This window comes from Globicephala melas, chromosome 8 (genome assembly GCF_963455315.2).
Source record: "Globicephala melas chromosome 8, mGloMel1.2, whole genome shotgun sequence".
NCBI classification, from domain to species: Eukaryota; Metazoa; Chordata; class Mammalia; order Artiodactyla; family Delphinidae; genus Globicephala; species Globicephala melas.
Window position 1 is genome coordinate 47,219,150 of NC_083321.1, and position 16,334 is coordinate 47,235,483.

The 16,334-nt window shown below is 50.2% G+C and overlaps 1 protein-coding gene across 5 annotated transcripts in view; it reads right to left on the bottom strand.

Moving 5' to 3' along the window:
- PPFIBP2 (PPFIA binding protein 2) overlaps nt 1–16,334 on the bottom strand; it is a 159,370-nt gene that overhangs the window by 4,258 nt on the left and 138,778 nt on the right. Inside the window, exons 19-30 of one of the 5 annotated variants that reach the window (XM_070046151.1) lie at nt 16,028–16,178; nt 15,634–15,745; nt 15,329–15,417; nt 14,894–15,016; nt 13,565–13,690; nt 12,711–12,899; nt 11,553–11,729; nt 9,324–9,389; nt 6,710–7,632; nt 6,314–6,442; nt 5,319–5,511; nt 5,021–5,205 (exon numbers count right to left, since the gene is read on the bottom strand). In XM_070046151.1, coding sequence (XP_069902252.1) covers nt 7,468–7,632; nt 9,324–9,389; nt 11,553–11,729; nt 12,711–12,899; nt 13,565–13,690; nt 14,894–15,016; nt 15,329–15,417; nt 15,634–15,745; nt 16,028–16,178 — 1,198 coding nt within the window. In that variant the 3' untranslated portion in view covers nt 5,021–5,205; nt 5,319–5,511; nt 6,314–6,442; nt 6,710–7,467. Of the gene's footprint in view, nt 1–5,020; nt 5,206–5,318; nt 5,512–6,313; nt 6,443–6,709; nt 7,633–7,717; nt 8,167–9,323; nt 9,390–10,173; nt 10,313–11,552; nt 11,730–12,710; nt 12,900–13,564; nt 13,691–14,893; nt 15,017–15,328; nt 15,418–15,633; nt 15,746–16,027; nt 16,179–16,334 lie in introns of those variants that run through there. The other 4 variants (XM_070046149.1, XM_060303558.2, XM_060303557.2 and 1 more) reach the window with 4 other exon arrangements.

Genomic DNA, 16,334 nt, shown 5'->3' on the forward strand with positions numbered 1-16,334 from the left:
TTTCAGGTTTACTTAGATCCCATTTGTTTATTTTTGCTTTTGTTTCCATTACTCTAGGAGATGGATCCAAAAAAATACTGTTGCGATCTATGTCAAAGACTGTCCTGCCTATGTTTTCCTCTAGGAGTTTTATAGTATCTGGTCTTACATTTAGGTCTTTAATCCGTTTTGAGTTTATTTTTGTATATAGTGTTAGAGAATATTCTAATTTCATTCTTTTACATGTCAGTGTGCAGTTTTCCCAGCACCATTTATTGAAGAGACTGTCTTTTCTTCATTGTCTATTCTTGCCTCCTTTGTCGTAGATTAATTGACCATAAGCATGTTGGTTTATTTATGGGCTTTCTATCCTGATCTATGTATCATTTTTTTTTGCCAGTATCAAACTGTTTTGATTACTGTAGCTTTGTAGTATGGTCTGAAGTCAAGGAGCGTGATTCCTCCAGCTGCATTCTTCTTTTTCAAGATTGTTTTGGCTATTCAGGTTCTATTGTGTTTCTGGATGAATTTAAAATTTTTTGTTCCAGTTCTGTGAAAAAATGCCATCAGTAATCTGATAGGGATTGCACTGAATCTGTAGATTGCCTTAGGTAGTATGGTCATTTAAACAATACTGATTCTTCCAATCCAAAAACATGGTATGTCTTTCCATCTATGTCATCCTCAATTTCTCTCATCAGCCTCCTATCAGTTTTCACAGTACAGGTCTTTTGCTTCCTTAGCTGGGCTTACTCCTGGTTATTTTATTCATTTTGTTGCAATGGTGAATGGGATTATTTCCTTAATTTCTCTTTCTGATATTTCATTGTTAATGTATAGAAATGCAACAGATTTCTGTGTATTAATTTCGTATCCTACAACTTTACTGAATTCATTGAGGACTTTTAGTAGTTTTCTGGTGACACCTTTAGTATTTTCTATGTATAGTATCATGTCATCTGCAAACAGTGACGGTTTTACTTCTTCCTTTCCAATTTGGATTCCTTTTATTTCCTTTTCTTCTCTGATTGCTGTGGCCAGGACTTCCAAAACTATGTTGAGTAAAAGAGGTGAGAGTGGACATCCTGGTCTTGTTCCTGATCTTAGAGGGAATGCTTTTAGCTTTTCACTGTTGAGTATGATGTTAGCTGTGAGTTTGTCATATATGGCCTTTATTATGTTGAGGCATGTACCTTCTATGCCCACTTTCTGGAGAATTTTTATCATAAATGGATGTTGAATTTTATCAAAAGCTTTTTCTACATCTGTTGAGATGATTGTATGGTTTTTATTCAATCTGTGAATGTGGTGTATCACAATGATTTGTGGATATTGAAAAATCCTTGCAGCCCTCAGATAAATCCCCTTGATTATGGTATACAATCCTTTTAATGTATTGTTGGAGTAGGTTTGCTAGTATTTTGTTGAGGATTTTTGCATCTATGTTCATCAGTAATATTGGTTTATAATTTTTTTTGTGATCTTTTTGTCTGGTTTTTGTATCAGGGTGATGGTGGCCTCATAGAATGAGTTCAGAAGTGTTCCTTTTTCTCCAGTTTCTTGGAGAATAGTTTCAGAAGGATAGGTGTTATCTCTTCTCTAAATGTTTGATAGAATTCACCTGTGAAGCCATCTGGTCCTGGACTTTTGTTTCTTGGGAGTTTTAAAATTACTGATTCTATTTCAGTACTGGTAATTGGCCTGTTCATATTTTCTATTTCTTCCTGGTTCAGTCTTGGGAGTTGTACCTTTCTAAGACTTTGTCCATTTATTCTAGCTTGTCCATTTTATTGGCACATAATTGCTCAGAGTAATCTCTTATGATCCTTTGTATTTCTGTGATGTCAGTTGTAACTTCTCCTTTTTAGCATATCTAATTTTATGGATTTGAGTCCTCTCCCTTTTTTTCTTCATGAGTCTGGCTAAAGGTTTATCAATTTTATCTTCTCAAAGAACAAGCTTTTAACTTCATTGATCTTTGCTGTTTTGTCTCTATTTCATTTACTTCTGCTCTGATCTTTATGATTTCTTTCCTTCTACTAACTTTGGATTTTGTTTCTTCTTCTCTGATTGCTTTAGGTGTAATGTTAGGTTGTTTATCTGAGATTTTTCTTGTTTCCTGAGGTAAGCTTGTATCACTATAAACTTCCCTCTTAGCACTGCTTTTGCTGCATCTCACAGGTTTTGGAATGTTGTGTTTTCATCTTCATTTGTCTCCAGGTATTCTGTGATTTCTTCATTGATCCATTGGTTGTTTAGTAACAACCTCCACATGTTTGATTTTTACAGTTTTTTTTTCTTGTAGTTGTTTCTAGTCTCATAGCCTTGTGGTTGGAAAAGATGCTTGATATGATTGTAATTTTCTTAGATTTACTGAGACTTGTTTTGTGGCCCAGCAAGTGATCTATTCTGGAGAATGTTCCGTGTGCATTTGAAAAGAATGTATATTCTGCTGCTTTCGGGTGGAATGCTCTATAAATATAAATTAAGTCCATTTGGTCTAATGTGTTATTTAAGGCCTGTGTTTCCTTATTTTCTGTCTGGATGATCTGTCCATTGATGTAAGTGGGGTGTTGAGGTCCACTATTATTATTGTTACTATCAATTTCTCCTTTTATGTTTGTTAGCATTTGCTTTATATATCGAGGTGCTCCTATGTTGGGTGCATGTATACTTACAATTGTTATATCTGCTTCTTGGATTGATCTCTTGATCATTATGTGGTGTCCTTGTCTCTTTTAACAGTCTTTAAAGTCTATTTTGGCTGATCTAAATACTGCTACTCCAGCCTTATTTTGATTTCCATTTGCATGGAATACCTTTTTCCCTCTACTCCCTTTCAGCCTGTATGTGTCTCTAGATCTGAAATGAGCCTCTTGTAGGCAGCAAATGTGTGGATCTTGTTTTTGTGTCCATTCAGTCACTCTGTGTCTTTTGGTTGGAGCATTTAATCTATTTATATTTAAGGTAATTATCGATATGAATGTTCTCATTGTCATTTTGTTAATTGTTTTGGACTTATTTTTGTAGGTCTTTTTTTGCCTTCTTCTTTTGCTCTCTTGTGACTTGATGACTAGTGTTACGTTTGGATTCCTTTTTCTATTTTGTGTGTATTTCTATTATAGATTTTTGGTTTGCAGTTACCTTGAAGTTTTTGTATAGCAGTCTATATGTATATGTATACATAATTGTTTTAAGTTGCTGATCTTACTTTCAAATGCATTTTAAATACGCTGCAGTTGTACTCTCCCCACCCTCACAATTACTCTGAGATCGTACTTTACATCTAATTGTTTTGTTTATCCCTTGTGTATTGTGGATACAGATGGTTTTACCACTTTTGTTTCTTAACCTCCCTGCTAGCTGTGTGTGTGACTGATTTCCTACCTTTACTGTATGTTTGCCTTTACCGGTGAGCTGTTTGTTTCATTACATAATTTTCATGTTTCCTGTAGTGGCCTTTTCTTTTTTCCCTGGAGAAGTCCCTTTAACACTTGTTGTAAAGCTAGTTTGGTGGTGCTGAATTCTTTTAGCTTTTGCTTGTCTATAAAGTTTTCGATTTCTCCTTCAAATCTGAATGAGAGCCTTGGTGGGTAGAGTATTCTTGGTTGTGTTTTTCCCTTTCAACACTTTATATCTTGCTACTCCCTTCTGACCTGCAGAGTTTCTGCTGAAAATTAGCTGATAGTTTTACAGTCATTCCTTCATATGTTATTTGTTGCTTTTCCCTTGGTGCTTTTAGTTAGCTTTCATTTTTGTCATTTTGCTTCGTGTCTTGGTGTGTTTCTCTGTGGGTTAATCCTGTATGGGACTCTGCACTTCCCGGACTTGGGTGACTGTTTCCTTTCCCAGGTTAGGGAGGTTTTCAGCTATTATCTCTTCAAATGTTTTCTCAAACCCTTTCTCTCTTCTCCTTTTGGAACCCCTATAATGCAAGTATTAGTGCACTTGATGTTGTCCCAGCAGTGCACATCCTATCCTCTTTTCATTCTTTTCCCTTTTTTCTGTTCAGCAGTGGTGACTTCCTCTACTGCCTCATTTTGTCTGTGTTGCTGTTTGTATTTTTATGTATGTGGTAAGTTATGTTTCTCAACCTTGGAGAAGTGGCCCTCTGCAGGAGGCATCCTATGCGTCCCAGCAGTGCACATCCCTCTCGTCACCCAAGCCATATGCTCTAGGGTTCTCCCCTAAGAGGGCTGTGTGGGTCCTTCTGTTGTGGTAGACTGACCATGTAGGCAGTCTGGGAGGCTTGGTTGAGCCCTAGTCTGGTTGGTTGTGAAACCCTAGGGGCCTCTGGGGCTAGCGGTGGCTCACTGGTGGGTGAGTCAGAGTCCCAAAGACTCTGGGGCTGCTGCCCACCCACTGGCAGGTGAAGCCAGATGCTGGGGTTAGTGCCAGATACTGGCAGGCAGAGCTGTTTCCTGGGGTCTAGCTGCAGTGCCCAGGGACCCCAGAGCTTATGTGTGGAAGGGGCACCAGTTCCTGACACAGTTGGATATGGGGTCATGTGTGTCCTGAAGGTTGCATGGGTCTGCTAGTGGGCAGGGCCCAGCTGGTCCCAGGGTAGGGTCTGGCCTGCGTTGGGGAACCAGTTTTCCTGCTTCAGGTGTCTGCTGCCTGGTGGTTGAGGCTGATCTAGAGGTTTGTGCAGGCTTCCTCGTAGGAGGGGCCCGTGCCTGTCCAGTGGTGAGTGGAGCTGGGTCTTGGCCCTCTGGTGGGCAGCACTGTGTCTAGCAGTAGTGAGCCCAGAGGCAGCTGTGGGCTCTTTAGTCTGTAGGCAGCCTGTCTGCTGCTGGGTGAGGCTGTGTCCCCACCTAGTTAGTTTGGCCTGAGGTATCCCAGGCGTTGTCACCAGTAGGCTGTTGGGCGGGGCCTGGCTTGGAGCTAATGAGCCAGGATGTCAGCTGCTAACATCAGCCATGTTCACCCTCCTGAATGCTCCCCAGTATGGCTGCCACCAGTGTCTGTCCCCCAGGTGGACCGCCCCCACCCCCTAGGAGCCCCTTCTAGACCAGCAGGTAGGTCTGGCCCAAGCTCTTACCAGATTACTTTTGCTGTGTGCCCTTTGAGTGGAGTCTCTGTTTCCCCTGGTCCTAGGGGGCTCCTGCAATTAAGCCCCACTGGCCTTCAAAAACAATTGCTCTGGTGGGGCTCATCTTCCCAGTGCTAGACCCCCAGGCTTGGTAGCCTGATGGGCTCAGAGCTCTTGCTCCTGTGGGAGAATCTCTGTAATATAATTATTCTCCAGTTTGCGGGTTGCCCACCTCAGTTGCCCACCTCAGCAGGGGTGGGGGGGGTGTAAATGGGAGTTGATTATGTTGCAAGCCCACCCTTCCTACCTGTTTTGTTGTGGTTCCTTCTTTCTGTCTTTAGCTGTAGAAGATCCTTTCTGGTAGGTTCCAGTCTTTTTCATTGATGGTTGTTCTGCAGATAGTTGTGATTTTGGGGTGCTCCTGAGAGGAGGTGAGCTCTGGGTCTTTTTACTCTGCCATCTTGGCTGCTCTCCCCACCCGCTCTTCATTTTATATAATTCTGATAATGAACCAGAAATTCTGTGGGGATTTTGTTCTCCAAGTTACAGATGTGGAAACTGAGGCTTAGAGGTGAAATTACTATCCCCAGGTCATTCAGCCATTAGGCGGCAGGGCTGGGCTTCAAACCTGAGTTTAACTCCAAGGTGTTCCCTTTTTGCAAAAACTGGTGTCACAGGATTTCTTACACACGTGTATGTGCGTCGGAGGGTGGGGCAAAGGGATACAGGAGAGAGAAAGGAACATGGCTTGAGAGAATTCTGTGAAGTACAGCTGTGTAGTGCCCATGGGGTGGCCTAACACAGGACGTTTCTCAGGTGGACGGGGGGAGGCGGCAGCTTAGCCTTCGTCCGTCCACCTGTTGAGCTCATCCTAATGAGTTTCCTACTCAGGGAAAGGCTGGGCACTGCAATCAATGCTGGGCACTGCACATCGAAGGTCCTACCCTCAGATGTTTTTCTTAAACACCAATCACAACCATGCCTGTCCCCTGCTTTAAACCTCTCACTGCTTTCACTAGTCCGTATCCGCACACCTTGGGTCCCCAAGATAAATTTCAGGAGCCTGGCTTACAAAGCCTTTTTCTCGATCTGGCTCCAGCTGACCTCACCCGATTCTTCCTTCCTTGGGCCTCCCACTCTGACCCCATTCTCTGGCCCACTGGTTCTCAGCTAGAGGTGATTTTGTGGGGAGACATTTTTGGCTGTCCCAACTAGAGGGGTGCTATTGGCACCTAGAGGGTAGAGGGAGAGGCCAAGGATGCTGCTAAGAGGCCAAGGACAGCCCCGAGCACAATGACTTACCCAACCCCAAATGACAGCAGTGCAGAGGTCAGGAAATTCTGCTCTCATCATATTGACCTCGGGTACTTCCTTGGATGTGCTGGGTTGTTTCAGGTGCCTCTGCCTGGAGTGCCTTTCCCCTCTGGCATACTTGAGGAAGCGGATTCATCTTTCAGAATTCAAGTAGCACCTCTCCTTGGAGGCTTTTCAGTCCTTGTCCCCAGCCCTCCATTAAAAATGACAGTTTGCTCTTTGGGGCTGTAGGCGCTCCTATTGGAGCATCTGTATCGTTCAGCACACTCTTGTCTGAAACAGATCTGTACTCCCACAGTGCACCATCCCCACCCTCAGGCAAGGACCTTGACATTCATGCCTGTAGCCCCAGTGCTCCTTAGCCCAGAATGGGAGGTACTCAACCTGCACATGTGAGGGAATGAGCGGATGAACTTAGCATCATGGATCTCCTGGGCCATCAGAGGGCTAGGACTGGGTCTTACTCCTGTCTGTACGGGAACCCATCCATAGCGGTGCTCGGTGAGGTTGTGTTGAGGATAGGTGTGGAAGGGGAGAAAGGTGACACGTTACTTCAAGGTGAGCCAGGAAGTGCTCGGGCCCAAGGTCAGCACCGTGGGACAGAGAGACACCTCCAACCCTAACAAACACCAGCGAAGGCTTCCTGAAAGAGGCTGGGGCTGTTCTGGACCTCAGCAGGCAGGATTCAGCTTCGTGACAGAGACTAGGAGAAAAGCACATTCCACGGGGAGGGAAAGGCAGGAGCACAGGCTAGAGCGTGGAAGGCCGAAGATTCAGCTCAGGCTTTTGAACGCTAATCTGTGGTAGTTGTGGAACTGAGTTCTTAGCAGGGAACAGGATGAAACAGTGCTTTGGGAAGGTCCCTCTGGGGATGGGGTGGAGAACACCTGGAGGGGACTAACTGGAAAGGAAGGGTGAGGGACCAAGTAGGAGACCCACCATGGAAATTAGAGATGAGGCCAGAGGGAGGAAGAAGGACCATCGCTAAGGGGGAAGGCTGGTTGGGAGGGGACTGTGTGGGGTCCGTGTGCAGGTCCCTCTCCCTGAGGTGGGGCATACCTGAGATGTGTTGCGGTGGAAACGCTGATGTGGGTGCCTGAGGGCCTTCCTCGGGGTGGCTGGGAGAGGGGGTTGCCGTTTGATCAGACAGTTGCCTCTGAGGCTGAGAAGGGAAAGGCTTCGAAGACGCCTGTGCTCAGGTGCTGGGAGGCCCCACAGCCCTGAGACACCATTGCAGACAAAGGTGGCTTGAGGACAGCGGGAAGGGAGTCCGTTACTCCTTCCCTGCTGTCACTCCAGCCAGATTCCTGGGAAAGGAAATACAATATGCGTTTCTGTATGGAAGCAGCCCAGGAGGGGGCTTCCTACCATTTCGCCCTGCTCAGAACATTCAGAATTATTTTTCCAGCAAAGCTTTTATGACTCACAGCCCTTCCCCTTGGGTGTAAGAACCCCCAGCTGTCACCAGGGATGGCGTGCGTCATTGGGTCTGTGCTGGCATCTCATCGCCCTCCCCACAAAAGTGGTCTGCAGTCCACGTATAAAAGTACAAAAGGTATAAAAGCTGTAACGAAGAGCACAGCACAGTTGAAGACATGTGGGCCACCTCCTGGACATCTGTTCCACAGCCCCGCTTTGTCCCATCAGCACCCATGTTGGAGATGCCCTGCAGCCCAGCCTGGGCTCCACGGGTGGCCATGGGCCAGCTCCCCATCAAAGCAGACTCAGGCCGTCACACGTGCCTCTCTGGGCTGCCAGCGATAAGACAGTCATCACCAGTCCTCAGAGCTGGGAGCGGCCAGGCGGGAGTCGGTCAGCAGCTGGTCCTGGCTGAGCATGGTCTGAAAGGACACGGCCGAAGGCACTGTTCAACAGTGTTTTGGTCAAGGCTGCCCTGCGCCCACGATGTGGGAAGCAGCGGGGCACTGGGTGTGGCCCTGACTCCAGTGCCCTGTAAGTTCATGGGGTCCCAGGCACCCCACGTGTTGGCTCAGAATAGACAACACTGTCAACAATAAATTGCTCCTACCTTTGGAAGTAAAGTTGCTATTTGAAGGCCACCAAAGGCCTATAGAGGTGATAAGCGCAAGGCTGGGTGAATTCATTTCAGTGTGTGAGCCAAGAAAAAAACAAATTGAAAACAGTGATCTTGTTTGGATTTGGGGAGACCCGCCCCCTCCTTGACCATCTTGCCCTGGGATACAGCCTTCATAACCTGCCTCAGTACATCAGCAAAGGCCTCAACGGGCTGGACGCTGCGGCCGGTGGGCTCAGTGCTGGGGCTGTCTAGGAACTGTGAGGCCCTGGAAGGCACAGGGCCTCAACAATGTGAATCTTTTTTGTGACTGGCCTTTTACCACCAGCTCCGGGCTGCCTAGCAGCCTTGCAAGGAGGATATTAGCCCTGCTTGACAGATAGGGAAGCCAGGGCTCGGAGAGAGAGTGACTTGCCCGAGGTCCCAGACAGGGACCAGGTCAGCCTCCCTCCAGAGTGCCTCCTCTCCCCTGGTCCAAGCTGCTTCATATGGTATGGCTTGTCCCCCCTGGACATGCCAGGATGTGCTCACGTGCCTGTGGTGTCCATGAAGCCAGAGGCATGATAGGAAATATATGTCTCATGGATGGAGAGAGCAGAGCAGTGGCCACCAAGCCAGGGGCGAGGCCTGGGCTTTGGGCTGACGAGGCAGGTGACCCAGAGCTGCTGAGCATCTTGGTTTCCTCACCAGCCTTGGGCCTGGGAAGAGGGCCTGAGACCTAGCACACCTTAGCTGGTTTCAGCTCAAGGCTGGCAGCAGGCCAACAGAGAAGGCCTCTGGGCTGCTTTCCGTCTCGCCTGGTTCAGGCTCCAGCCCCAGCCCCCGGCCCCATCTGCTCTCCGCCAGCAGAGGCCCTGACGCCACAGGCTCTGGAGTAGGCCCGGGGGCTGACCAGCACCACCCCCAAACTCCCGGGGCATCCCCAGCACCTGTCCGACTGTGGAGAGAGGGTCAGAGTCCTACCGTGAGGCGGTGAATGTCTTGGGAGAGGAGCCCTATCTGCATCAGGGTGCCTTCCGAAGGGGCCACCTGTAAAGTGGGCAGCAGCCTGGTCAGCACGTGTGGACTGAGCTCGTGATTCGCAGAGGTGGCATGCAAGTCCTATCCTGCTCAGGCGTGCTCCGCAGGCGAGCGGGCAAGGAGTGGGCCAGGCCCTGAGGAGTGACGGGTGGAGCACATGCTGCTTCTGTCCCTGGGGAAAGGCAGAGCCTCCAGTGTCCCACACCATCACACACACACTCTCCTTTGTCCCCACCCCGGCGCCAGCACTAAGGGGACACAGGAGCAGGGCACAGACGGGCCCTGTCAGAGCGGCCCTTTAGCACAGGTTCAGTGCTCCAGCTCCTTCCAGGAGCAGAGAGTGGCAGGGATGAAGGCCGTCAGGGTGCTGAACACACTGCAGATTTCTGGTACCAGCAGGACCCCAGACACTGATGCCCCAGTATAGGCATAGCTAGGCATCCTCAGGGAGCTGCCAGGGCGTCCTCACTCCTAGCAGCCTGCCTCCTCTCCTTCTCAGGTAAATGCTGGCCTGCTCCTCCTTCCCCAAACCTATTTGGACATTGTAGATTTGCCCTTTGAGGGCATCGAGTATAATCCATCATTTTATAGGTGGGAAAACTGGGGCCCACAAAGTGGTACAGGCCTTGCTCGAGGCTGCACAGAGAACTAGTGACATAACAGTTCCATGCGGGGTTTGCAAGCAGGCACGTGCGGAGATTCTCCCACCAGGACACGATAAGAAACAAGGGACAAAGCCCGCCCTGACTGTGGCTCTAAACTGCAGTGCCCAGGTATCAGCCCCGGGGAGCACCTGTCATTCAGTGGTTCCGGCCATGCCAGCTGGCAAGCCTGTGCCCTTATCTCTTGCTGGCTGGACTTCAGGGGAGGCCGGGAGGCCATGGCCTGAGACTCATGGTAGTTTAAGAAGCAAATCTTCACATCGCCTCCATCTGGGACAGAATCAGAGCGTTCAGATTGGGGTCATGAGGCCCTGCCCCATCCGCCAGACCGTTATGGTGCTGCCGTCGCGCTTCTGCAGACGAGGCCCGGGGACCCAGTAGAGCCAAAAGCTGCACTGGGACTAACTGGGATCTCATGAGCAGGAGCCCAGACTGGCAGGTGTGTCCCTCCCCCTGTCCTTGGCCAGGCCAGGCCCGTCTGGAAGACCCATTATCAGTTAGTCAGCCTCTAAATCAGGAGGACAGGTCTGTTCCAGCTCTGCCAACACAGACCAGCCCCCACGGGGTTACGGGCCCAGCACAGTCAGTCACAGCGGAGCGGCACAACACGTGAAAGAACAGAGGGCCTTTCCAGTAATGCCACCTGGTCTCCCCACGCCCCCTTCACTAGGTGGCCCATCCCGCTGGAATGGAAACCGACTTCGGGGTCTGCACGACAGATGTGACCTCCAGTCAGGACGTGAGACACCAAGTGCCTCCCGGCTTCACACCGGGCAGTGGAGCCCAAAGCGACACCACAGACCTCCAAAGGATGGGGGTCCCTCCTTGCTCCCGCCCCCTCACCCAGGACACCCACAAATCCTGACGCAGCTCAGCAGCGCTGGCTCTCGAACTGCGCGATGAGCAGCATTCCATCTCTAGCTGCGCCCAACTCACTTCCCTTGACAAGATCAAAGATGCCGTGCAGTTTGTTTTCTACATAAATATAGGTTTTATTACCAGAAAGAAGCGACCGCCTCCGAAGGAAGGCGCAACAGTTCCACTGTCACTGGGGCAGAAGTCCCTGCTGCTGTCCCTTCAGCCCCAGCCCAAACTGTGGTCACAGGCCTAAGGCACTTGGGATTGCCCTCAACGGGGGCACAGCCGAGGGGCCCGAGAGCTCAGCCTCGGGACTGTCCGTGGTCTCCGGACCTGTGTCCAAGCTCAGGTATTGCCACTGGTGCTGAAGGTAGACATTCAGACTTACTGAAAACCTGCAAGCATCTTTATGTCTTTCCTCCCGAGTCCCCAAGGCTGGCCCCTTAGCAAAGATGCAGCGCCATACCTGGCCACCCTCAGGATTTGGAGAAAGACTGGCCCACGGGTACACAAGGGCTGGAAGGTTTTCTGCAAGTCATGCACATACACAGGGGGTGAGGTGCAGTTACATGGTGACACACACGGAGTTACTGTGAGCTCTCAGCACACACAGACAGTACAGGTGACAAAGGCATCAGCTAATCTGTCCCACCTGGTCCAGTCCATCCAGTTCAGGGGCATCGAGGGGGCTGAGGCCCTGGTAGCCAATACAGACCCTGTGACTGTCACCGACACTGTTGCTGGGCTCCACTGGGCAAATGTAGTCTGTCGATTCATCGAACTTCTTTTTTCTTATGTTTCCAAAATGTGAAAATCCCAGTTTCCTTGGCTAAAACACAGCAGATACAAGACTATGAGAAAGAGATGATCAAGCTAGTGTGCAGCTCCTACTGACGATGCATTTTAGGACAGGCCGACGAGGAAAGGAATAAGGCCAACTGCTTCTAGAAAAACTCTTAACAAAATAGAGCTCCTGTAAGCAATTGCCCTTCTGGGGAAAAGCCAACAGATAAATCATCGTGAGCAAGTAGGGCTGCTCCTCCAGGATGCCGTGCCTGAAGCTCCTGCCCTGCTGTCCCACTAGTGATGTTCACATTCCCCGGGGGAACTGGGGGTTCCCAGAGGCTGCCACAGTCTGTACAGAGGCTGCGCTCAGAGGACTTGGTATCACACGTGGAGCACCCCCTGCCTTCTGTTCACAGCACCTTGGGAAGCCACACGGACAGCCCTAGGCGGCCCTTCCTCCCTGCTCCAGCTTTGTCCTGAGTTGGCAGGACAGCTCAGGCAGGTGGAACGGGCTTTGTGGGATTCAGAGCCCCAGTGAGCGGCGCTGGTGCTTGGATGACCTCGGGACCTCTGGATGGCTGTGTGCTGGCCACCTCCACAGCACAAGGTGGCCACGGCTGGCTACCCACAGGGACACTCCTTATGTTGGCAAGACAGCTTGGACCAGGACCCCACGTGGCATGTGGAATGCAGATGGGTCTGACCACAGGGAACCCACACGCGGGAGCCTGTCTGCTTTGCACAGCGAGTCAAGGCAGTGTCGGGAGAGAGGACCCCATGCTGCCTGTATGTCATTTCTGTGTAAAGAAACCTGCGCACCCTTGGACTCAAGAGTGGCCGGGAGCTAGGCTAACAAAAGTAACAAAATCAAACCGAAGGTAGAAACCAAGGCAGAAGCCAAGAGAGCCTCCTTGTCCAGGCAGCCCACTTGGGTTTGGCTCCAGGCACTGGGTCAGCTGCTACACAACTCAAGGGCCAGAAGGCAGGCCCCTGTGGCCACCCCAGAAAGGGCCTGGCGACTCACCCGGACTTTGGCTGTGGTGGTCAGCGGCGTGTAAGCAGGTAAAGTCATTTTCTCTCGCTTCTCCTGCTCAGCCTCAGGGCCAATCAAGGCATTGAATTTGGTGGTCAGGTGACGCCTGAGGAGTGTCTTTTGTGGGGGGATATTGAGAAGCATGGCCAGCGTGTCCCCAGTGAAGCGTGGCTCCAGGATCTAAGAAGAAACCACAGACAAGCCACCCAGCGGCGACCACCGGTGGCTCTAGGTGATGACACTGAGAAACAGGCCCCCAGGAGCCCGGGTGGCCCTGGGGCAGGGGCTGAGGCTCACCCACTTGTCCCGTGTCCCCCTCCCCTCTGTCTCCCTGGCCCCGGGCCTGGCTCTGTGACCAACCAGCAGAGAGCTGTGCCCTCTTAGATAAGGCTGTCTCCCAGGGTCTATCTGGAGGACAACTGGGCCACCCCTTCCTCCTTTCCCTGCTGGCTTTGCCACTTGACAGATAAGTGCTGAGGCAGATCGTCTCATGACAAGCAGGAGGGTACATTTTGGTGGCCTCCCCCTCCCTCCCAAGCCCTGTGTTCCTCCAGCAGCAGCTGGAGCTGCCTGGTTAACAGGCGGTTCTCACGCAGCCCCTTTTTCCTGGACTCCTCTGGGTCTGTGGCTCGGGAAGTCTTTCCAGAAGCCATCTTGTTTGCATGAAATCTATTAATTCTCAGCCACAAATGATCAAATTCTACTTTGAGACTTCAATTTATGCAAGGGGTTCAGATGAAGTATCAACATTTCTTACTGGGATGCCTGTCTAGCCCTTAAGACATCAGTTTCTGAATACCCCAGGTGTCACCGAGGCAGGCGGACCAGCCCAAAGAGCCACTCACAATGAGACCTCCGTGGACACCACTCCCACGAAGGTTGGGCGCATATTCCGCCAGGTCCACGGACCGCAACCATTCCATCACCCTGTGGTTGGACCACTGCACAACTTCTGAAGGAGAAAGGTTACTCTGTAAGAGAGAGAAGGAGAGTGGAGAAGTTAGGCCTACAGGTCCTACCAGGGTCCTCTGTGGAGCCAGTCCCTGTGAGTAAGCCGGCCCCGAACGCCTTGCCGAAGACGATCCTTACGCCTACAGACCCAGGCCTCCAGGACAGCTGCCTGAGAGCCCTCCCAGTTTCCAGGAAATAAAGCTCTCATTGAACTTGCACTTCTACACTGAGATATCTGATTCCAGAATCCCGTTACTCCCTGACTCTGGTTACTTTGGGACTCACACACGAGAGCATGGAGTTATTCATTCAGCGATTCAACAGAACTTTAAAGAGGACCGTCAGTTACGAGCTGAGTGTTTTATAGAATCGAGATCTCACTGGTGTGGCCAAATGTTTCGGGAGAACACATGTTAAGATACTTATACCTGAGTACCCTCAAGTGGCACCTGGGTCTTCAAAATGCCCAGCAGTGTGCCTAACATATAGAAGGTTCAAAATGTGTTTGTGCAACAGGGAGAAAAGAGGGGACGGAGAGTAGAGAGATGAATTTTTAATCCCCTGGAAAGCTGAGTTACTCTTACAGCAGGGTTAGTCTTGGCTCCCATGAACATAGGAGATGGGGTGTGACTGACAATCCTGCAGCTTTGGGGCCCACCCAGAACTCCGGGGTTCCTGAAACATTATCAGGGAATTCCCCAGGATTTGGGTTGCTGTGTTTACCTCCACCATTTCTTCTCTAGCAAAACCTGATCATGGATTCCCTGTGCGCCTAGGCCTGGAGGTCAGTTAATTTTCTACCAACGAGTAGGGAGATCTGTTCTGAAATGTCTGGTTACTTATGGGTTCCTCTTCGTCTCTCCTCTGCCTACTTGGACACCGTCTTTCCATTTTGTCTCGCCCTTCCCTCCCCTTTGCTCCATTTCCTCATCTCCTTTAATCACTATGATGGCTTTGAAAGACTTGCTGCTACTGCCCTCCAGCCCATAGCATATGTCTCCCAAAAGGAGGGAGGAGTTGGAGGGCTAGTGGCTGCTGTGGGACGCAGAGTTCAGGCCACAGGCGTGTTGGGACACCATGAAGCCCTAGTAAAGGGAAGAATCCGCAGCACCATGGGCCAAAATGCAGCCACATTATGACCATGTCATTCTGGTTTTCTCACACCCGATCTTACAGGTGTCCCGGCTCAGGGCTACCTGGACAGATATAGTGTCCTGCCTCACCTCATTAGCTGGCCGCCGGTGCAGGCAGTGAGGGTTGAACTTGTTGACATGCAGCACGTGAATGGCACATTTGATGCTGAGATGATGTAGTTGGCTGGTGACTTTTAGGAAAAGTAGATCATTCTGGAAAAGTAAAGTTTTGGTTGATGAACCAGAGCTTCCAAAGTGACACCCACCCACCGAGGCTCCTTCCCAGACCATACACAGACAAGTGGTCTACTACACGTCAGGAATGCACGTGGACACGTAACAGCTTTCCTTGGAGCAATGGTTCGTACTCTGCTAATTGGGACCTCTTATGTGACGAACGACACAGTTTTAGACCCGAGGGATATGAGGGAGGTGTGGAATCAAGTTTAAATACCGCCATGGGGACACCTGAGTTGAGTTGGGTGTTCACAGGGACAACTGAAACACTGGAGGAAGGATCCTCACCACAGTCAGGTACTGCAGCATTCGCCCGTCGACTCTGGATTCGTGAAACTGGTCTTTGTACTGGGGTAAGCCAATATCATCGAGCCAACCTACAGAAACAGGGAAGTGAAATTTGTGAAAATGGAAGACTGTGGATGCCAAAAAAAAAAAAAAAAAAAGGCAGCAGCACATTATCATTCTGAGTTCCAGCTATATTTCCCCTAAAGTTTAGTAATCCGTCTGCCTGTCCCAAGGACACAGCTGTCTTTGAGGCACGCATTCCCAGGGGGCTGCCAGAAACATAACACACATATGCCTGTCCTTACGTGTCACCCAGATGTGGTCCAGTAGTGCAGACTTCTCCTCCTGCTTGGTGTTGATAGCTTTCACTGCTAAAATCAGCTTTTTCCTATGAAGAGGGTGCTTAATTCCCAGCTCCTGAAAGTGAAAGATGAAGACAGATGTGAAATCTCGGCAGGCAGCCTGGCCCTCAGAGGATGCTGTGTCTCGGTGGAGGTACTCCACCTGGGTGGAGCATGGAAGCAGACCTCTGCCCAGCGCCCTGGGATCAACCTGAAGTGACAGAGAGAATCTCGTCCTCCTTTGTCAACTCTCCTGTGTGTGGGCGTGGGTGGGCAGTGGAGGAGTGGGGGGCCTCACTTCCCTGTGCGCTGGTTTGGGGAGAGATGGGAGCCTCCTAGCCCAGGGCTCAGCCCTTACCTTTTCCATGTCCTGAGGGGTAGCTGTCAGTAACGTGTGGCCAGAAGTCACCCACTGCCTGGCAAAGATCACGTACTGAGCCAGGCCAAAGTCCTCCAGCCATGCACACACACGCTCTGTGCTCCACTGGGCGAAGGGGCCGTTGGCATCACTGGGAAGCAGGAAACAGCACGACCCAGTTATTGGGAGAGCCTGGGCTCCAGCTGAACATAACAGCGCCTCACAAAAAGGGACTAGGTTTAAACAAAACCCCCCATCGTGGGATCCAGTTGAACAAAATCCCACGACAATGCACTCATCGGAGGTA